This window comes from Accipiter gentilis, chromosome 26 (genome assembly GCF_929443795.1).
Source record: "Accipiter gentilis chromosome 26, bAccGen1.1, whole genome shotgun sequence".
Taxonomy (NCBI): Eukaryota; Metazoa; Chordata; class Aves; order Accipitriformes; family Accipitridae; genus Astur; species Astur gentilis.
Window position 1 is genome coordinate 20,671,927 of NC_064905.1, and position 23,707 is coordinate 20,695,633.

The 23,707-nt window shown below is 37.9% G+C and overlaps 1 protein-coding gene across 8 annotated transcripts in view; it reads right to left on the reverse strand.

Annotated features, from left to right (window-relative positions):
- RAPGEF6 (Rap guanine nucleotide exchange factor 6) overlaps window positions 1-23,707 on the reverse strand; it is a 135,008-nt gene that overhangs the window by 26,455 nt on the left and 84,846 nt on the right. For 5 of the 8 annotated variants that reach the window (XM_049830067.1, XM_049830072.1, XM_049830066.1 and 2 more), the window contains 15 exons: window positions 19,128-19,311; window positions 18,153-18,289; window positions 17,030-17,188; window positions 16,326-16,478; window positions 15,638-15,802; window positions 14,233-14,340; window positions 13,671-13,874; window positions 12,847-12,955; window positions 10,613-10,856; window positions 10,125-10,282; window positions 9,051-9,065; window positions 6,350-6,590; window positions 4,835-5,218; window positions 2,561-2,772; window positions 1,537-1,660 (listed from right to left, as the gene is read on the reverse strand). In XM_049830067.1, the coding sequence (XP_049686024.1) occupies window positions 1,537-1,660; window positions 2,561-2,772; window positions 4,835-5,218; window positions 6,350-6,590; window positions 9,051-9,065; window positions 10,125-10,282; window positions 10,613-10,856; window positions 12,847-12,955; window positions 13,671-13,874; window positions 14,233-14,340; window positions 15,638-15,802; window positions 16,326-16,478; window positions 17,030-17,188; window positions 18,153-18,289; window positions 19,128-19,311 (2,597 nt within the window). The remainder of the gene's footprint in view (window positions 1-1,536; window positions 1,661-2,560; window positions 2,773-4,834; window positions 5,219-6,349; window positions 6,591-9,050; window positions 9,066-10,124; window positions 10,283-10,612; window positions 10,857-12,846; window positions 12,956-13,670; window positions 13,875-14,232; window positions 14,341-15,637; window positions 15,803-16,325; window positions 16,479-17,029; window positions 17,189-18,152; window positions 18,290-19,127; window positions 19,312-23,707) is intronic. The other 3 variants (XM_049830074.1, XM_049830071.1, XM_049830069.1) reach the window with 1 other exon arrangement.

A 23,707-nucleotide genomic window follows, 5' to 3' on the forward strand; every position in this document is an offset into this window, starting at 1 on the left:
AAGCATTTATTGGTGCTTCATAACACAAACTGATAGATCAAACACCAGAGGCGATGAAAATGAATATAAATGATGTGAAAACATGGAATTATTTTCTTTTAATCTTTGGCACTATCTCTAATATTAGATGCCTAAGCATTTTATGTCAGTGTGTATAATTTAAATTACGGTCATTAAAATGTGCTCTGTAATTCTGAAAAACATACTAAAGGTAACTATTTACTACTAAATTCATTCAATGATTAGACTTCATTAGGTCTTTGAATGTGCACGGGGCATCAGGGAAATTTATTTACAGACTGATTTCATCTGTGAATGCCAAAGTTTCCAAAAAGCAATCATAACTTACAGTATGTAGCTTTATAACTTCGTTAAAATTTTGCTAATTCAAATCCAATAGTATGAAGGCGATTCTCCTCTTAGAAATGAATCCATCTTTAAACAACATTAACAAGGGATCTGTTATTTTTGTCTCAAACCTCAACTGGACTAATTTTAAACAAAATACTTATGTTTCCTGATAGTCAGCCTTGAAAACAAAAACCAGACAGTATTTGTGATCCTTTGTGAATCGTGACCACTGGAAGGCCACAGGGAACCAAATCTCTATGCTCTTACATACGCTACGTATTCAAAACAGGACATCATCTTGTCACCAACTCCCCACCCGAACTGCATCCTGAGGGGTTTTTGTCTGGCCCGTTAGTCTGAGAGGCAAACTAACAGTGTAAGGAAAGGACAAGACCCGTCTTCTCGGCAGGGATCTACAGGCATCAGCACCCTGCACGGACGCAATGGAGTTGCTGCTGCTTTTAGTTCAATCAGTGGGAAGCAAAACAGATGCAGGAAAATATTTAGTTCCACTAAATATAATCGGGAGCTAATCAGCACCAGATTAGAAGTCATGGTGGTTTTATTCTACAGTTTGTCAACACAGAGCCTGACGGATATTGTGCATCAGAAAAAAAAAACCAAAACCAAAAAAAACCAAAACCCACCAAAAACCAAGGAAAAAATAAAACAAGAAAACACCCTACACCTGCTTACAGCCTGAACATACCAATCATTATGTAGGTGGAGCAAGGTGTGCTTAGAACAAATAAAAAACATTTTGGTCGGTTTTAATAGGTTATCAGTGTGGTTTTGTTTTGAAGCAACATTTCAGATTTCTACATGGGTGATTTAGGTGGTTTTTATCTTTCTATCACATATAGATAATATTATAGCCCCCTAATATTGTATCTCTCTCAAAACTCTACTGACACTAGCATTTTATTTAGCAAAAATATGAATCATTAAAATTAGAACCTATTCTTCTTTGCTTTTTAAAGACAACAAATTGGTTTAGTAGTTTTTAAAAGCAGGTCTTGGAAGCATCAATTGTACTGCCATAATTTGATGAAGATTGCGGTTCTGATGGTAAATGTCAATGGTAAAGTTACACAATGAAATATTAACATAGTGATGCACACACAAACCCGGATCCCCACCCGCTCTGAGACACCTTCAATCCTACTGCCTTTCTAAATTGCACACCTTTGTCTGAACATTACAGCCGGATCCATGTTTGCTGAGGTCATCCTGACAACTTGGCGAATTTCTTTGGCAATCATTCTGAGTTTCTCAAAATTTACCAGGCCATCCACTTTAGAATCATTTCCTGCATAAGTGAAACACACACACATGTAAAAAAGAGAGTAAGAAATACTTTTTTAATGGGCAACGTGCTTCTAAGAGTCCCCCACACTACCCTTCTTCTCACCCTGCCCCTCCATCAGCAAAACTGCTTTAATCAAAACAGCAAGAAAACAGGAAACTGGCAAAACAGAAACGACGATCAGGCTCACTCAGACTACCTAGCATTGCTCTTGTTAATCTATTTCTAAAGTGCCAAGTATTAGTAGGAGGAAAAAGGAGTAAGTGAACTATGCCCAAATTCATTGGCATAGATGTTAAAATACTATAAATATAGAACTGACATCACAGCGTTCACATTCTGAAATAACTTCAAATAGTTCTGAAACATCACAACCAAGAAGCGGGCATACTTGGAAATGCTTAACCTTAAACAATTGTGAAGAAAACTTTGTGTAAAAAAAATGGGGGAAAACGGAGAAGTTGAAACAAAACCCCTTGAAAATGCTGAAAGCAAGAGTAGGAAGTGTTGTATCATCGTAGCTGTCTGAAAGCCACAACATGGAATGAAAACGTAGGAACATCTCAGCAACAAGTTTTGGTAAGAGAGATATATTTGAAATACTGTAACTACCAGTTAGCACACTCACCTACTCTTCCACCCTAAACCTTAAGACAGCTGACTAAGATTAAGCATTGCTTTTAAAATATTAAAAGCATGCATTTAATTTTTAATTTTTGTCTAACATCAGTCCCTTGCATTATGCATTCCGAGTTCTATTTTATGTTACTCCTATAAAGGATGCATCAAAAGCATCCTACTGGTGGCAGCTTCTTTTAGACACCGGTTGAGTCACGGAGCACTGAAGAAAGGGCTAAAGCATATTCAATGTTTAGTTTATTATTTCTCTATGTTTGACATTACCTTCATGTAGAAATGTGATATCCTTCTTGACAACAGGAAAAAGTGGAATAATTGGAGGCTGCATACTCTGGCTGCTAAGGATGTTGCGGTATTTTGCCATGTTTCGAGATGGATCAAATAGATCTTGAAGGTCTCTGAGGTGCTTTTCATACTTGCTTGGTAACTTTTCCCAAGTGCCTCTGAGACGTGCTACGGGTGCTAGATTTAACCCACTGTAAGGCAGATACGTTTCATTATTAGCTGTTAGAGGAATCATTACCTTTCATAAGGAAGTAAAGGGTTGGTTTTTTGTTTTAAGGATTAAAGATAGCTTTCACAAGGTTAACTGTAAAGCTGGGTGAACGCCAGGCTGCAAGTTCATCACAATAAACCTCTGCTGTTCACTCCTGTGAGCAAGCAAAAAAGAGAACTGTAAAAAGCATAACTGTTTCCTATTCACAAGGCACGAATTTCAAGTTAGCCTGCCAAAACAATCTCTCTGTCCTCACAGTACTGATGCCCATTGAATTTAAAACCCACTTCTCTCCTGTAAAAAATGTATACCACAATAAGGACAAAAAGGGTGAAAAATTAATGAGGTGAACACACAGCTACAAGAGCAAGTGAGAACAGTGCACACCTTATCCCAAGCAAAAGTGGCAAGACTTAAGAGGAGTACGTTTGGAGCATTTGTAAACAAGAACCAACAGACTGAGAATTAGAAGCGGGAGACATGCTAAAACTTGTTATCATACCCTCAGTCTCATTAAGTAAAAATGTATCCAGAATTATCTGGATGCAATTAAAAAAAAATTTTTTAAAATTAAATATATCCATGCTCCCTATCATAATTTGTCACCAACTTGGCTCAAGAAATTTTGCAATGACTGCAACGTCCTTGTAGCTGCAGAACTGGAAAGTGATATTCTCCAGCATTCACTAGTAAACCCAGAATCATACAATTACTGAATTTGCTACTCTAAGAGGATTTTTTTCTCATTTTGAAAACTTCAGAAACTCATTTTGTATTTATTTTTTTTTTATACAGATTTCTCTCCATGCTATTGTCAAACCACAGACAAAGCCTTCTCTTGTGAAAAATCAAACATATGCCACCACACAGCTCCTCTTTTACATGCTACATTAGGATGGTTATCTTCCTATTTCATGAACCATATGGCATCGTACTGACATGCAATGCAAGGCAAGGCAAGAAAGAGAACCCCTGTGGCATATGCTAACAAAAACATATTCCTCTAGAAATAAAGGTAAAACAAAAACCAATTTATGTGCTTTTTCTCTGACCAAAGACCACTTCAGTCATGGCCTGATTAGACTGGACTGAGAAGCAGGAAGAGTCATTTCTCCATCTACAATAAACATGAGAAATTATGGAGCAGAAGATAGGAATTAGATTCAGGATCTACATGTGTATTCACCATGTAATGAGCAGCCACAGCCCCAGTGATTGCCCTGTACCCTTTAAGGAAATTCATGAATTCTCTAATGTATGACTAAACAGAAGCCAATACCATTTGATAAACTGGCTAGACATGGAAGAGAATATTTAAAAATAGTATTTTCAAAGATAGTGCTGGTGCTGGGATACAGCATGAATCCAGATCTTTGTCTGATGATGGTGCCTTTTTTTTTTTTCTTGAAGTAAAATCTGGGTATAAGATAATTGCAAATAAAGGAAATGCTGAACTCATGCTGTTAAAGTAGCAGCATCTAGGATAAGTCAGAAGAGAAAGTCGAAATGTGCAAATGAAGAGAAAAAAATAGGGAAGCAAGCAGATGACAGGAAAGAATGAAAAGGAAAACTGAACTAAAACAAGACTGATTTGAGGAAGTCCTTACAATGAAAGGAAGAAATAAAAGTAATCTCATCATCACACATATGACTCAGTGCACACTGAAAAAGTAACAATGACTGAAAAAAGAAGGGAAATTGGGCGCCAGAATCACAGAAAATGACAGCAATGTTCAGGCAGGCTTCTGAAGTTCATCAATCAAACAGTGCTTTTGTCCAAATCTTCTCTTTCCCTGCTAAGTAACAGTTAAAGAAGAGACAGTCACATCAACCACCGCAATAAGACTGAACCTCTGAGGCTGAGCAAGCGACAATACAGCCCTTGTACAGTCTGGTTTTTTAAAAGCTTGGTAATTCCCTTAAAACCACCCAGCACCATCGGTAATCTGTTCCGGATATACCTATTTCTTTTCCTTCCATTTAGATTAACAGAATTGCCTTTGACAGCACAAATCAGATATGACAAATGGGAAGCGTTTTACCTTATAACTGCGAACATGGAATTGAAGTTCTTGCATTCTCGACAGTGGAGGGCAATTTTAATGAAATGCTTAATAATCTTCATTCTTTTCAGTTGGTTGGGCTCTGCTAAAATTTCCATGGCAACCCAGAACGTCTCTTGATTTATGACATCCTCAAACTGTTTCAGGTGAGCATTTCCTGTTTTGGAGTCCAGCTTATAAAGGTCATCGATGTATTCTGTAGGCTCAATATTGCGAAATAATTCAAAGTCTCTCATGGAAAGTTGAGTGGCGACCTCAATGGTGCTCAGCTGTAGGAGGGAAATTTGGCTTTCTCTCAGTAGCTCTTGAGCATCCTCATCTGAGCATAAGGTCTCTGTCTCCATATTGTTTTTTAGATAATACCTAAAGAATAATTGAGTTACAATAAAGCATTAGAGATGCTCTTCAGAGGGTTTGTGACCACAAAGACACTGAACTATACCAATCAACGTGGACTTTACTGACGCTGCAGGGGTGCTTACATGAGAGTATTTCTGCGTTGCTGTTGACAACCCAATGTAAGAGGCAAAGACAGAGGCAAGAAGGGTCAGCATAACCTTGTACTCTAGCTAGTATAAAATGCCATCATTACTGAAGAAAAAACACATTTCAAAATCTGTTTTAATCTACCTCTTTGCTAATATATCCTATACTGTACTCTGTAATATGCTGTAGCTTTCACCTCCAGAAAAAGGTCAGTTAGTTTTCCATTTATAAATTCAGCAGTGAAATTATATTTTAAATAGACATTAGTCCTGAGAAATCTCTTGTTAATGTATTTTTCCATTTCTTACACAAATTTAGTGTGGTTTCTTACATAAATTTAGTGTGGCATATTAATATTTACATGAAGCACATACATTTTCATTTCCTGAATACTACCTGGAAAATTCATTTCCATGGTCCCAAGCAGATGACTTCGAGATATACAAAAGTTTATTCCTTATAAATTCCCTCTGTTGCCTAGCAAAGACAACTAAAGAATTTTTTACTTAATAAACTTACTTCTGGTATGGACCAGGTCATCAGATAAAACTGCAGCACTTTACATTTCAGAAACATTCATAACAGTTTACATAAAAATGGAAGAATTTATCTCAGGTTAGTATCAGTTCATTGCAACATGACATCACTAAGAAATTAATTGTATGCTTTAATCCTGAAGTACATGTGGAAAGTGTCAGAACAAATATAACTTTTTTAAGTGTAAACTACTATATACATTATCCTGATCTGCAAAATTTAGCTGTCATCAAGCAAGCTTGCTGCTGCAGATTTGGGGAAGGGTTTTTTGGATGCAGAAAAGGAAGATGAAACAAGGAAGAAAGGAGGAGAGGAAACTGTAAGTTACTGACATTGACTTGCTTGTTCTTCTAACAGACACCCGTTTATTTTAATTAAAACATCCCTTCATGATGTTTCTTTTGGATGTTTCAATCCTAAAAGGCACAGGCAAATAAATCCAAACTGAAATCACAACAAGGGCGCGTTTACCGTCCATTGAGTTGAATCCTGTCGGCCAATTTGGAGAACTGATCTGGGAGTCTCCGTTGTTTGATGACTCCCTCGGGGCTGACAGACACTTCGCAGAGGGAGTAGGTCTCCGGGGCTCCCGTCAAGTTGAATTCGTGGACAGCGTGACTCACAACCTCTTTTGCTGTAGTGTCTTTGCTGATGATAATGTAACAACTCTGCTGATCTGCTTTGAAAACTCTTATTACTTGATCCGGAATATCTAAAATAACAGAGTAGCACCTTTAATGTGTGAAGTTACTTTTCCCTTTAAAAGACACGAGATCACTTACTGTCTCATTTGATAGCCAGAAAACAAATAAACAGCTAGCAAGAAAAAGCAGACATGCTGGACTTGACAAATCCTCATTAATATATTCAGTTGTTTCCTTCAACTTTGAGAGGAAAAAAAGAGGACGCTTCTCCTCTCTGCATTTCCACACTCAATTACTTTATCATCCCATAACCACAATCAAAGTACAAGACATCCGGATATATTACTAAGCTGTACACTGTCCTTCTCAGCATGTCTCAAAAACTTTGGCAGCATCGTTCCTTCTTTGGCTCTTTTGTCTTTGCGAGAGCCAGAACCAACATGCGTGCCAGGGCACTCTTCCCAGAGGTGGGAAGCCGTCAAGCCCACGTCGAGGAAAGGAGATTTGGTAGCTCCCATAACTAGCTGCAAACTTCTACACTCCCTCTCTCACCCTGAAGGAACTAAGCTGCTGCCAGCAGTTAATTCTTTGGCTAGCGTACTTATTTATAGCACATTTTATGTATTATAAATGCACTGGAGAACAGCTTTATCTGAGGCAGCCTACAGCAGGAAATAAATATCTAAAGAAACACACGTTTAATCTACAGCTTGATGACTGGAAATAATTTGTGCCATTAGTTATTACAGAAGGCTTGATTTTCAAAATAAAACTGATTGGGGAAAAAAAAAAAATATGTCAAGAGTCAGAGTGCACGCTAATTTAAAACTCCAGGAAGCACAGTTTATCCCCTCCCTAAACTCTGAAGACTAAAACTTCACAAGTTTTCTGCAGACCTAAGAAGGTGGGAGGCTCTCTCTGAGCCCTCAGCCACGTCTTCAGAGCCTGCAGCTATTCAAAAACCACGTTGGAGGCAGATGTGCCATTAACTCCTGCATCGGAGACTCCCCACGAGAACACTGAAGGGCTGTTATTACAGCAGCAGCCTCCAAAACTCCCTGTTATTTGACCAGCCTTTAATAACCTCAGCGATAAAGTGCCAAATCCACGGATTGAGGTACGTGACCTGCCACCCGAGGGGAGCCCCCGGATCGCCCGGCAGGGCAGCGAGTGCCGTGGGGAGGTAACGACCAGGATTCCCTCCCTCTGTCCCAGGGGAATCGGCGCTTCTGCCAGGCGAATCATCCTGCCGGGCTGTGCATGAAGTTCGTTCCAGCATCAGCTCTCTGAACACCGAGTTTTACATGCTGCTTACCCCATCACCTACACATTAATTCTTCTCTGTCAAAATCCACTGCTTAAGGAAGAAATTAAGACCTCTCTTAATGAGGCAGTGACCTTGGGGTTACTTTTTTTTGGTATTAGGACTTAATGGGTCTTATGGGGGCAAGTAGCAGGAATTTCAGGGCAAAAAGTAAGCAGGTAATTTATAAGCCAGCATCAAAAGTTTCCAGCCATTGGAAAAAAGAAACATCAGCTGTAAATAAACTGGAAGACGGGAGGAAACAGGGTGTTAGAAAAAAAAAATCTGATTGAAAACTAAATCTACTAACAGTTTCATTACTATGACTACCATATTACCAGAATAGTCTCATTACTGGTGGGGGACTAGTTGAATTTGAAAAGCTCCATGTATACATGAACGGGGGCAATAAAATGAAAAATAAATATTCTGCACTTATTTCAGAGTGAAAGTGGTGAAAATGACACACTGAATAATTTGGGAAATGCCTGCACTCATAAAAATCATAATAAATCAAGAGAAAATCTAAACATCTATACCTTGGTATCAATATACCTAAAAATCAGAACACACTCAAGGTATCAAACCAAAAACTGTAATATAATTATTGGGGGGGGGGGGGGGGGGGGGGCGCGGGGCAGGGCAGGGGTAAGAGAAGAAAAAAAGAATCACCATGCAGCCAAAACTTCACCATGCAACCAAAACTTGGTGTATTACAAGCACATGTCTGTTTTCATGGTCTTTGCTTCTAAGCAGGTAAACATTAATAAAAATTATTTCCTTATGTATTATTCACCTTGTGTTGACAATAGAAACCAGGTTTCAAGTTTGCATGCGCATAATTTTAGTTATACAGTGTCCAAGAGAAGAACAAACTAAATCTCAAACTACGTTATCATCTAAAACCTCCACTTCTATAAAAGGGATGTAAGCAACTTCATTCCTTTAAAGCAAGGTCACAGAGAAGCGAAGTAACCTACCAAAGGTCATTCAGTGTGTTGGAGGCAGAAATGGGAACAAAACACGGGTCTTGGCCTCAGCACAGCACTGTGCCCATAAAGAGAACCTACGGATTTGTTTAATTTCAGGGAAGATTACAGGGCACAGGACTATCTAATGCCTTAACAATAATAATTATGTCAATGCAACATATGACAGTGTTAAGTTTAACAGGCAAGCCATGCAATATTAAGGTCTACAGGATGCTATACATCAGGATACTTACAGTAAAACCCAACAGCTGCGGGCAGGAAAAAAAGAAAAAACTGTGTCAACACCAAATCAAGATTTAGATGTTTACAAAACTTATCAAGTGTATGTAGTACACTGTCAGAAATATTTTGGTTTTCTCAGCCATTCATAAATGACAGCATATTTGTTACTGTAAATTTAAAGTAAAGGTAAGAAGAACTAGTTATCAACATTTCATATTATGCAGTAACTTGTATAGTATTAAATGAAGATTCTTAGAGAACATGTGTGTAGGTCCCAGGCAGACAGCAAGAACCTGGATTTGCAGCAATAAGGAAACTTATTTGCTATGGATATTTATGCACTTGATAGGATGTATCTGTGTACATCTCTTTTAAAGGGGAAATCTGCGAGTTTACATAAGCATAAGTCATAGGCACAAGGCACTTACAGAACACGTAATTATGCACAGAACTTACACTTGAAATAGGGAAACAAGATTCTGACTTGACATGTTTACAGGCAGCTGCATATAACAACAAATGCCTCCTGCGACCACCCATAAACTGTATTCCTACAGTAATAGCAATGAAAGCATGGACTACACATTTTTCAGTTTTTCAGACCTACAGCTGAATATACGTAATGTTTGTAACACATTAAACATTAATATCACTATGTTGGTACCATGGCAGTCCTATTCCATCCACAATACTGCCTGAACTATATATATTCAGAGATGGTGGATGGACAAGTCAAATCACCAGGAGTACTGGTATTGGAAAGACATGACAAAAGAGAAAGGTGCAGACCAGGATAATCTGCTCCCACCACAGTTCTGGTAAAATCCAGCAAATTCAAGACTCTCAGAGGTGGCAAAATACATTTCTTTGTAAAAACAAGCTAAAGTGTCACATTACAAAAAAGCAGGCAAGAGAGGTTCAGGCAGTTTGGCTTTTCAGCAAATCTCCAGTTTGGACCTGTTAGGGCCACAAGATAAACAGGTAACTGCACTCAGCATGTTTGATGCTGGTAAAAGATGTAATTTTCCCCCCGAAGCAGCTGTCCTGTAATCATCCTGTAAATCAAGCGAATGCTGCTGTTTTACCTGAAGGATTCGAGAAATCCAGAATGCTAGTTGTAGGCTGCAACAGGTCAGGGCTACTGGATGAGAGCGTCCCTGGAATAGGCATGATGGCCAGGCTGTGTCTGCACTGCCGAGTCCCAACAATGCTGTCGTCCTGCGACTGGCTCACACTACCATCGCTGCAAAACAATTTTGTTTCAATTACGTGCATTAAGCTCCTCATATTCATCTTGGGATGAATGAAACTAAGAAAAATAATGGCACTCAGATGTTTTAATTACACATTGTAGATGGGCTTTCAAAACAAGGACAGAGGAAAAGCTTATTTGGAAATGTTTACTGGGAAAAAAAGGTATTTTGGTCTTGTTCTGCATTTATGGGTCAGATTTGCTGCATTTTTTTTAAAAAAACGTAAGCAACACGGACATAATGACTAAAGATATTAAGCAACTAAAATATCACAACTTATTAAGGCACAACTACTTTTTGACCAGAAGAGTCTGACAAACCTGAACAGTTTTGGAGGCAAGATGCTGAATCGGGTCTTGTCTAAAATTTTCCTGATTCTGTTTCTCCCACCAGAAACAGTGTTTGCTTTCATCTTCTTGTTTCCTTTTTCACGGGGAAACATCTGTTCCACATCTCCAGGCATATCTGGGATGGAATAACGGTTGTTTTTCTTTTCTGCAATTTTTGGAATATGTGGAATTCCATTCTTCTCTTGTCCTATCCTGCAGAGCAGCTCCTTAAACACTGTAACAGAAGATACAATCATTGTAATTTACTTTTGCATGCTTAAAAATTCAGAGTGAATTCTTCTTTCCCCTCAAACCTTTTGCTTCCCACATCCCTGCAGAAAAAGTGAACCAAAAGAGTTACAAACCAGGCAATACATTGCATTTTAATTTTGATTACAAGGATCTGGGTCTTTTTGCATTTAGGTTTTGCTTTTGATTACCTTGGCAGAAAAAAGTAACCCCTAAATGTTCAATAAAAACGATCAAACATTCTGTACAGCAGAGTTCTCACTACTTTTGAAATTAGCACATATCACAGAAAATTTAATAGATCTAGTCTACTGTTACCAGATAGGTAACAAGGAAATATTGCATTCACGGCAATCACCTCTATGTATTTACTGACTTTTTTGTCTGCATCTTTTGAATGCATCTAATGGAATGCAGGTGCTTCCTCAAGACTAACTGCAAGACAGACTGATATTTTCCAAAACTGCCTTCGCTTGCTTTTAGTAATACTACTGAACAGAAGCCGCATCAAATTTCCTATGGCATTTACCAAACTAAGCCAGTCCACCAACACTGACACTCCTGAAGATATAATTCCATGGAAAAGATAGTGGGCTTTGTGTTTCTTCCCACATATAAAAAGTGAAAACAAATTGTTCAAATTGGTTTATCAATACAAATTATTTTTTTAAAGATCTTTTGAATATCTTTTAAAATCTTTTAAAATCACCCAAGTCAGAAATTCAGTATTTTCTGTCAAAAATATGGCAATACTGGCAGAATGCAGAATTGTACAGACCAAATTACTCAGATTGTCCCAATGAGTAACCAGGTCTTTCTGTACAGAAAGTCCCAGTCAATTTGCATATTTCTATTGTGTAACGAAATTTAAGGCTACAAGCCTTCACAGTATAGATTCAAATGTAAGAGCAGGAATTGCTCATTGTCAGCACCAGGCACTTAGCACTCAATTAAAAAGACAGGATAAGAAGACTGTTGAAAAAAAGCTTCAAGAGATGAATTCATTAAAATTTATAAGAGAAATCACCTTGAAATTATATCAGCCAGCAGGAAGAGAAGAGATTAGAATCCACATCTAAACCTATGTTGCTTACGTTTATAATGGAAATGAAAAATCTATCACTGTCTCAGTTACAGTTATGCTTTATTTGATGTCATTTCACATTAGTGTGGACCACCAGTTACCATGGCTGTTTTATGCTTTTTTGGAACTCTGCTAATAAGCAACTGCTAGAATCTTGAAACTTTTTACCTTCACAGTGATAAACAAAAAATAATAATTTAAAGGAAAATCAATAGTGAACAAGGGCAGGTAACTGGAGGAAGAAAGTAAGAAAAAAAACCATCAGAAGGTCTCAGATGCAACTACAGAGGAAGGAGGTATCTTGTGCACAGTCGCATTCTTTCTGTAGCTATGGTTATTCTGTTGCCTGAGCAGGATTATGGGAAAAGAACAGATGATTTGACTGAGATTTTCAAGAGGTATTTATGTGTTTATATTCACGTTGACAATTAAAAGCCAACACTTATATGTCATACCGCTTTTTATATCCCCTTTTCAATTTTAGATATAAAGGCAATTTAACCTATCATTCTTACAGCCATTATAAAAAGTTTGACGAAAGTCCAGTTTTACATTTTTGCTGTTTCTTGGCAAAAATATTTTAGTCCAGATCCCTTGGCTTCGTTTCAGCTGTATCGCATGAAGGGACACTAAAGCCGCTTAAACAGTCATTTGAGGATTTTTCAGGGAGTAAAGAGCTGGCTATGCTGGCTTTGTGCCACTCAACGTGCAGCCCTTGGCACACAAGAACCTATCTGAGCAAATGGAGGCACAACGAGGGGACTTCTGCACAACTTTTCACTCCTAGAGCCAGTTGGAAAAAAAAGGTGGAATCTTATTGCACTGCTAAAGGCAGAAAGAGTGGAGGTTTTCTTCACTTACACAAAATACATCCTCTATAAAGTCTACTCACCAAAAATGTTTGTTTTTACAGTAATGGAGAGATGAGTGTTGTTCCTTAAGATTTCCAGAGCTTTTACAAAGGTAATGTTCTCAAAATTCTGTCCATTTACTTCCATTATCTTTAAGAAGAAACAAAAATTGGACTATTAGGAGAATAACTGTTTGACAGACTTACAAATACAAAGGTGATAATACAGGCACAGTAAGAACTTTGCAGAAGTTGCGTATCATCTTTAAAGCAGCTGTAGAATGAAAACATACTTTGTAAAATAACTATTTTCATCATGGCAGTGAAGTTTTATCCTGTAAACAAGCCAGGACCTCCATTTCTACCTGACAAATGCTTTAAACAAATTTATTTTCTGTGGTAACGTGACATTCTTGCAATTAGGAACTGCACCCAAATCAAAAATGGCGGATCACGAACCACAGAACTGCTATTACATCAAAGGCCGGATCTTCACCGAGCGTGAACTGTTGTTGCTCCACCAGCGTGAGTGAACTGGGATGATTCACGCTAGGTGGGAATCAATCCAACAAAACAATCTGGTGGCTTCAACTGAAACGTATCTCCGATCAGAAAGTTTCCTAAAATAACCACAACTTGGTTTCTTTTCCCATTCTGTTTTTGAAATATTTAAATATTTTAAACATTTGGATATTTAAACTATTTAATAGAAACCCGTTTAACATATGTAAACTCAAGCTGAACTGTGGCACTCACAATAGCATACTAGCCAGTTGTTTGCTTTTAGTAAACAGCATAATCTTTTTGTTGAGAACACTACAGCTGGTTGAAACCAGAATATTTTAAGTGAGCTTTATTCTTTTTACCTGATCACCACGCTTAAGTCCAGCTTCTGCTGCTTTACTGCCCATTTCCACAGTCTCTACAAAAATACCAAAACCCTTGTCACTTCCTCCAAGGAGGCTGAAAAACAGTGGCGAATCTCTAGAAGGTTTTTGCAGGGTAATTTGTCTCCATTTTGCTTTGGCAGCACAGGCAATATTCAGCAATCTGAGATGTCCTTTCATTTTCTGTAACACAGAAGACATGAAATGGAGCGCAATGTTTCTTTTACCAGAAATGGAAAAAGAGTTGTGAAAAAAACCCCAAGTGCCAGAAAAAGGATTTTTGATGCCATGTATCCAAACCTTAATAAATAAACCTTGTCCTCTTTTGCAGTAATGCAAAAACACATAAATGACTGCCATATGTACTATTTTATGTGGGCTTTATATCTAAATATATACTTAAGAACAAATATGTCCATATTAAAAGCCATCTATTAACCACTAGTCTTGCAGACTACCATGTGTTAGTCACTGGTAACATACTTGAAAATGAAAACATGTAATATTAGAAAGTATGACAGTAGTTCTTTTTTGCTCCTACCGTATCTTCCAAGTTCTTTTCAAATTCTTCCAGAAATCGAGTCATAGCAGGATCTCCTTCAAAGTCATTAAAATGATTGTTCACCCACAGTAAGACCACTCTGGTAACCTGTTAAAAAAAAAATTATGTATATATAAAGGTACCAATGATTCTTCTATAAGCTTTAATCTATAGGAAAAGAAGTATACAAGGACATGGCAGAATAACATGACAGATTACTGCATCTGTTAACAAACAGAAGCAGAAGACATTTATACATGAAATCATCTTCTCTTATCCTTTATCTGTGGAAACAAATGAAAAATAAAAAACATTTTTGTACCTAACTGGCTACATTACACATACTTACTGGTGCACAAATCCATCTTCAGTTAACTCTTCCCTATGCTGTTTATAAAACTTATTTTTTAAAAGTATCCTAATGATCTCCTCAAAGAAAGTTCTAGGAAGTTGAAAAACTTTTAGTTAAATCTTCATGTTGCTTTTGTACGTGCTACAATTACTACCATTCATGATAAAGTCAGTCTGACGACTATTTTATCCATCCACGTTATAAAAAAAGATTAGTCTATAGCAGTTTCTCTTCTAAAAATAAACAATTTCCTCTTTTACTTGCTAATACAGTTTTCTTTTACTTTCCTTTTCTTAAAAAAAACAGTAGTTGCCAAAATGAAAAGCATAGAAGAAGGTAAGAAGAGAAGCAGTAACCACAGCAAAAGACCCCAGACAACTTCCTACACAAAAAAATACTGCGTTTTGATAGCCTGTTGGGTTTCCTTCAGCTCAAAGCTAGAACACATAAAACCACTGGCTAAGAATTTTACTGCCATAATTTTCAACAAATTGGACATGGATACAAGTTCCAGACTATGAACATTTTTCATGCGTATGTGCATACAGTTACACAGAGTTGAACCTGGTTCTATTTATGGAAGCATTTTTATCAACTGCACCTGTCTTGAGCAGAGTTTATTTTAAGTACAGAGTTCCTAACAAGCTGCTCAAACACAGTGTGCTCAATGCACTGAAAAGCTCTACAGTAGAAAATTATGGAAGACAAGTACAATGCTGTTGTGAAAAGAAAGATGGTATGTCCAAGAGATCATGAACACAATTTCCCGGCATTTCTGGCAAAAAAGGATTTCAGAGACTGGCATTTACATCTTTAAATTTAATAGAAAACAGTATTTATCATTCTGTGGAAGAGAAGCAATGTCGTAGGATAGTACACTATATGCATACACCACACTGGAGAGTCCTTTCATGACACTAGTGATAAGTACTTTGCTTTAAAATAATTCATATAAAATAGCTGGAGCATAATCCTAGTTTAGCAGCAACACAAAAAGGAATCAATTTGGAGGCATTTTGACCAAAAATACTAATCTCTTCGACTCAAACCAACCTTATCCCTGAGGCTGTCCACTGTGAACCATTCCAAGAGTTTATTTCCAACTTCCAGGGGGCTTGTTAGAAATGTTCTGTATGTTAAAAGGAAATCTTCAATGTAGGTTGGATCCACAATAGAATGTTCTTCTATTAAGTGCATGATGAGTCGCTCGGGTGTTGCCTTAAAAATGAAATGCAAGAAAAAACTGATAACTCTCATCACTACCTCTCTCTAGACAGTATCTTAACATAAAACCATATGAACAGTCTACTCCCTTTTCAAATTTCAGTTATGGTAAACTCAGGAGAAAACACTAATGTGTTTAAATCAAATCTTCATGCTTCTCTCAGCCCAGATGTTTTGCATAGGTAATACCTGCCTAAAAGAGTTAGTAACTTCCCTTAATTTTATGTTTAATAAACAGTTTAAGTTCCTCTTCCAGATGACAAAAAACAGGTCAATACATGAAGACGCACAAAGGGTGCTCCCAATACAAAACTCAATATATCTGCTGAACAGGTCTAACTTTATTAAAAGGGAGATGGAAGTAAATTTGTAAAATAATATATTTTCCTTCCAATCTATTTTTTTAAGCTGAGACAGACAAAACTGAGTATGTGTTCTAGATTCAAACTGAAACTGTATTTATTTACTAATAAATAAAGGTTTAATAGATTAATGGAAAGCATAGAAAGAAATTCACCTTGATAACTATGTGTCCTTTTCTGGTTCCACTGCGATCCAACTCTCTGTGCTCCTTCACCATAACAATTTCTCCTTCTTCCTCCACTTTATGAGTGTTTTTTTCCACATGGTTCAGAATCCTCCAGTAGTCTTGCTGGGCTATACAGACAAACTGCCCCCAAACAACATGGGATTGTAAATAAATATCCAAAACATGAATGTATCCCCATCTCTGGGCTGCTTCAACACAATCACAATAGCACAGCATTTGATACCAACCCCACTCTGTTCTGTCCAACTACACGAGAGAGAAAGTTAGAAATAAAAGACAAACAGAACTGGTCACCTTCTTACACCTCCAAAAGCTTGTCTGAGTGGGCTAAACATATAGACAATAGAGCCTGTAAGAAGTGGAAATGGATATTTTCTATTTATCTGCTTTTATTGCATGTCAGTCACATACACAGCATGACTGGGGCGGACTAAGCTTACATTTCAGCACAAAGCAGAAGTTCTTCTTTCTCACACAACAGCAGTGTGAAACAAATCCCAGCTACTGAAGAGTGCAGAACTAACCCAACAGCAGAGCCCTTGACCCACAAAATACCAGCTTCTTTTTTTTCTGCTCCTGGAACAAAGATCATGCCTTAAGATGAAAGTAGGCTGTTTTCTTTTATTAGATGCTTAAAAATATGAGGTAGTTGTATAGAATTGTAGTCTTACCTGACAATCATCTACTTTGGTTCTGACCACTCCATTCATGTACTGTTTGTCCAGAGAGGGAGTAATCCCAAAACTATTTCCCATACAGAGGCTCTCACTCTTCCCATCAGGATAGCTGATTTCCACTGTTCCATTTAAAATAACATACCAAGAATCGAGCTAGAAGAAGTAAAAAACAAATTTAAAAACTGAAGCTAATTCAACAACTTCTATAAGCCGCTCCAATGCTCTTATCTCAGAGAGGCTTATTCTTGCAGTCTCCAGTTTGTTGTCACAACAGTTTTGCAACATTTAATTCACTAAAAATGTGTACTGTAAGGCAAGCAATAAAGATGACTGAAACAAGAATGCTCTTCAGCGTTCTTCATTCATTTCAGAACTCATTCAGTAGGGAGGAATGCTGATGAAAAGATCGCTTTTTTTAATCAGTGGGCTAATTGCTACAGTATATTTATACGATTTAGTGAGAATGAACACTCTTCCCCTGGGTACCCATTTGGTCACTACCAGAGACGAGAGACTACCTAGTCCTCCTGGAGGGATGACCTGCTATGGCCACTCCAGATGTCTTCATCCAAGGACAGAGAGAGATTTCAAGACGGTGATTCAGAGCACCTATTTTGGGAGCCTGACCACTGACTAATTTGAAGATCTGTCTCCTCTCACTGACTAGGTATGGAAACTGCTCCTAATTTAGAGATTTATGTTATAATACCTACATTGCTGGGCAAGGATACCACTCCACATTAGTATTTAAAAAAGTTACACTGTGAGAAGTTATTTTACCAATGGAAATGATGCATTCTTCTATGCCACATATAATCTTTGAAACAAACTCCTTGAGATGTTAGCACTTACCTGATGAACAACATACTGAATGCTGTTTTATGACTGTACTTGGCTAAGTTGAAGTCTTGAACAAGTTAGTAAATACACAGGTAGAATCTCCCAAAGGGATGGGCTAAGATTTCATGATTTTGGATGCGGGTCACAGTGAGAGAAGAATTCTCTAACTTTCAAGTGCGGGAAAGGTGCAAAACAGCTTTTCCAGCCCTCCACCCCCAGATGCCCTTGCTAACCTACTGCCTCTAGCACTCAAATTGTGTTGTAAGCAGTAACTTACTTCTTGGCCGTCTTCGAGTATGATGGCTCCTGCTTGCTCTACTACTTCAAATATCATCACTGAGCAAAGTTCTCGTCTCACAGACATAGTCATGTTTGCAAAGGCAGGGAGTTGATGCATAAATTCCAGTAATTGCTCTGTTAGACAAAGGAAACATTGGTATGAAGACTGCAAGGCCCAGGGGTTCCTCAGATACCTTACCCTCCACAGGTATATTAAACATCAGTTAAATTCATGAAAAAATTGCTCAGTAGTTTTACAATCCCCATTAGTGACTGTAGCTAAATGAGCCTAGGATGCATTTTGTCATCAACTACCAGAACTCAGCTCTACAGTCTTGATCGTGTTCTGATGGACTGTTACGGCAGCAGTCTAGCTAGAGTGTAAAAGCCCTTCAGCTTCAAACATTTAGAAAAATTAAAATACCCTTACAGTACAGTAATTATAAGCTTGATAGGAGCATGAAATTATTTTCCAGTGTTTAGAGAAGTAACGTGCAGTATAACATAATGCAAATTTTACTATTAAAACTAATGCCAATTTCTAGTAAACACTGCGGTAAATTATTTTCATCTTAAATATTTTGCAATTTACAATAAAGTGTATCTATACTGCAGTAATAGTATGTTCTCCTTGACATTTAAAAACTAATTCAACAGTTTCAGGCAGTCAAAATTACCTTGCTACCTATCCCTCCTTTATATCAACACATACAATGACTGTAATACTTAACATCTTAAGCATCTCAGACTGTTTTTTAACATGCTTAGCTTCACAGGACAATACTCTCTCAGTTAGAGGAGAAGTCATTCAATTAACAGTATCACTAGAGCAAAGTGATCTCTGGAAGGCATCATTCATAATTATGAGGATATACATTTCACATTAACTCATTAAACAGTTTTCAGGTGAACTTCTCTTAGAGGCGTTATATGATACAGTTTTACATAAAATTGTGGGGTTTTTTCTCCTCACCAATATCATCATCAGTTTTATCTGCAGGCTCTTTCTCAAGGCACTCTCGTACAACATCTCGCCCTAGAAGCGGATCTGAAGTTCTGTCAATATCTTCATCTTCTTCTTCTTCTTCATCCTCAGAGTCTACAGGTGCTTCTGGAAGACCTGTTAAATCAACGTCTCCCATCTCACTTTCTGTAGCCTACAAAGAAAACATCCATCAGACAAAGAGTTCAATGTCTTCAGTGTAATAACATCTGGCCTTATCTTAGGTAGCTCATACAACAAAAGAAAGTCTGTGACCAACAATTCAAACTAGAAATTGTAATAGTTCCCTTTCCGAACACTGAAATCTACAGTTACAGGATGGTACAAATACATACTATTGGCATAAAGCAACATCATGCTACACGAATTATGATCACAAGTTCTGAAAGCAAAAAAAACATACTGGGGCATTTGTTCTCTGTCTTTACTTATATCCCTCCCCACCTGCAGTGAACTACAGGCAATATAAATCCATCAATATTAACCATGTGACACAGGAAAAAACAAAGCAGATTGAGTGGCTAAAATGAAAGGGATTTGATCTCATTTTTAATTTTGGGATTATAACAGGGATTCAAATCCTGGCATAGAGCAAGTATGTCAGGTTGAATATATAAACCTGGGGGTGGTGATACAGATGACTATTCTTTCCTCTGTTGGCTGATTCTCATTTTATTTATTTACTCTTTCTTGCAAATTCATGTAAACAAAATGTTTTTTCACAATTCAAGAGTCTGTATTATTAGCAAAATAATAATATAATTCAGTAACACCATTGGTTACCCAATATCTGTGGACACATTTCTACTGTCATCAATAGATGGCAATATAGACATCACACTGAGCAGACACATGAAGCAACGGTGAAAGAGAATGCAATACTGGCAACAAAAAGCAGAATCACATAGGAATCGTCTGCAGTAATTCTTTATGTAAAGTTTAAGTGATGTAATTGCATGAAAATAACTTCCCAAACAGATGGAAGGAAGGAAAAAAAAAAAAGTAGTTTCAAATTTTCAATTTCCACGGGGCATTTGCTCAATCACTTTTTTTTAGTTTAAGCCAGCATGCAAATCATTTTTCTGTTTAAATTCAAAAATTTGAACAACAAGATGTGTCACTGAGAAGTATAAGGCAATTCTCCAGAGACTTGCAGAAAATTGAGTTTGTTTTTTTAAATGAACACATTCACCATATTCACTTTCTCTTTAAAAGAAATCCTTGAGATATTTTACACAAACACTGATGACAAACTAACACATCAAATACTCTGCACATTCACAAAACCTGCAAAATAAAGGATGGGGTCCTGTCCAACCTGACTTTGAACACTTCCAGTGATGGGGCAGCCACAACTTCTCTGGGCAACCTGTTCCAGTGCCTCACCACCCTCACTGTAAAAAAATTTCTTCCTTATATTCAAGCTAAATCTAGCCTTTTCCAGTTTAAAACCGTTGCCCCTTGTCCTGTCACTGCAGGCCTTGGTAAAAAGTCTTTCTTGGAAGACACCTTTAAATACTGAAAGGCTGCAATAAGGTCTCCCCAGAGCCTTATTCTCTTTTCTCCAGTCTCTGGGCACTTCACCTCACTGCCGTGACCGTTCAAGTAAGATGAAGAGTGCCTCAGCAGCTACATCAGCCAACTCCCTGGGATGCATCCCGTTGGGTCCCATGGACTTGTCTGATGTTCACATTCCTCAGGTGGTCTCAGACCTGATCTTCTCTTACCATGAGAAGGACTTTGCTCCCCTGCTCCCCGTCTTGAGGTTTAGGGACTTCAGAGATGTGGGAAGAGCGACTACCAGTGAAAACCAAGGCAAAAAAAAATGTTGAGTACTGCAGCCTTCTCCATGTCACTAGTTCTCCTATTTATGGGGGGGAGCGGACTACATTTTCTTTAATCTTTCTCTGATCAGTGTGCCTGTAGAAGCCCTTCTTGTTATTCTTCACACCCCTTGCCAAATTCAGCTCCAGCTGTGCCTTACGTCTCCCGATCCCAACCCTACGAGTCCAGGCAGTCGCCCTGTATTCCTCCCCAGATACATGTCCCTGGTTCCACTGTACACATTTCCTTCTCGCGCCTTAGTTTGACCAGGAGCTCCTTGTGCAGCCATGCTGGTCTCCTGCCTTCCTTGCCTCATAAAAAACAACACTCATTTTAAGTGATTTAATCACAGCAGACTGCACTGCCTCCATCTTCCTACATGCTCCATGTTGATCGGCTAATGCAGGCCCCAGTGCTCTGACAGCTGAGCAGCGTTTCCTTCTTTCACTAGACAGAAAAATACCGCGTTTTAGATATAACCTTGGGCCCTTCAGCTTGTCCTTATTTTAATAATTAGCCAGCAAAACTAGTAAATCTGGCTTAAATGATTCACCATAAGTATTCCTTTCAGAGTAGGATAACAATACATACAGGGTTAAATCTGTTTTGTATTACATCACTTTACTGGCTTATGTAGCTCACATTAACAGTTTTGGAATTAAGCCCAAGTGCAAATTCTGCTTGGAGAGTCTCAGCAGCACATGATCAGTACAGCATTTTATTCAAGGACTTTTCTAGCATTTCTTCATCTAAATAGCCACAGTTTATATTAACTTTTCCAGGCAGAGTAAGACAGACTACAGTACTAATTCCCACTTTGATAACCTCAAGCTGAGATAACAAAACTGAGGCTATAGGTTTTAGTGATTCTTTAAAATTTTCATTGTATAGCCTATATAGGACAATAAACAAATCTTTCGTCGTCTTGATAAATAAGTTTTAATTGGATCAAGCTATGAAGTAAGAGGTGGTCCTCAAACTGTGTTTCCAAGACTGTGTGCAGATGGTTGACAAAACGTTGGCAGGTCGGGCAGCGCTGGAAGGAACAGGAGGATTTTGCTCACAAAGCTGTCTGCAGAAGTAGCTGCTCTTCCCAAGTATGCTGCCCCAGCTCTTTCCATTATCATTTTCAAAATCATTCTTAACAGAAACATTTACAAACTACTGACTTATAAAATGAAACCAGAAGCTGCAATCCTCAAATCTCACACAATTAGGGATTTTCAGGATTGGGTCTATAGGGCAAGAGTATTTATGGAGAAGGCAGCAGGAACAGACTCAAATGGTGTGTGTCACATAGGTCACCTGGAAGGTTAACACCAGTTTACTGTCAAAACAGTTGCTTGCTAATTCAAAATCGTACTATTATTAATTTATATATAGCACTGCAAATTCTGCCAATTAATATGTTTCAGCTATGCTTGCCCAATGTTGATCACAGAGATGTCCTGTGCACTGGCCTACGCTTTGGAAGCCAAAGATGTAAGAACTAGCCCTTGCAACGTTTTGCTGATAATGATATGTATTCCACTACTATGTATATCAGAAGCGTATACTGACAGAAGAAAAGTATTAAATACACTTCACGTAAAAGATTTCCTGTGCTGGAATAACTCCATATGATAATGTATTTTAGTAGTCATGACTCCTAATGCAACCTGCTATTAAGAGCAAGGTTTTTCTTTTCCTCCTCCCCTCATGTCAATTCTGTCAGGGGAAAAATGTCCAAGCCTTTTTTCAGAATTGATAGAAAAACCCTCAGTAAGGCCCACTCCCTTATGCATAATTTATAGATAATCCATTTTAATATCAAAACCTTAACCGCAACTGGAATTTTTGCTGGGCAGTAATGTTGCTGCCCACAAATAGCATATACTGCCAAACTAATAAATGAAAGATTTTAAAAAAAATGAGAAAGAGAGAGAAAAACTTTAAGCACACCACTGAGAACTAAACAGGTAAGAAAAAATAGATGCAAATTGGTTGGTCATTAAGAGAACAGCATTGCAAGCTACTGATACAGGCAACTAATTCATTACAGTAGAAGTGAGACCCTACCCACCCACATCTAGAGATATGGTCTGGATTACCTACGTTACCCCCTGGTTGGCTGCCTTAAAGCCTGTCCCATGGAAGGCCAAAGAAAGATGTTTTCACTCTGTAATACCAGTTGTATCCTTTTACCCTGAGGATACCTATTACAGGTCTGAAATAAGCATACTGTCAGAAATGGGTTGAATGAAAAAATAAAATAAAAAAAAAATATCCACTTCAAGCAAATTAAAGAAATTGTTTTAAAAATGTAGGGAATAATTTACTTTTTCTTCCATTATTTAAAAAAAAAAAAAAAGTCTACAGTCTGACAGAAAAACGACTCCTCTGCCGTATTCCAAGCAAGTTGGACATTGCAATACCTACATTGTACATTTTACCACATAAAGACTGAAAGCTCCAACAGGGAGCAGTAATGGTACAGGAGAAGGGAGAAAAATATCTTCATACATCTATTTTCATAAGTTTCTGCAACTAACTGAGAGTTTAATACAATGTGTTCATAGCAGCGCTTACAGGCAGGACTCCTTTTCTGCTGATCTCACCTTAAGCTTTATGTTCATCATTTCCTGTCTAACGTCCTGGACTGAGAAGCAGCTGGAACAAGTGAAACCTCATTTCAACACTGTCAAAGAATATAGTGTACGCAAATGAATGGAAACCCTTTCCAAATC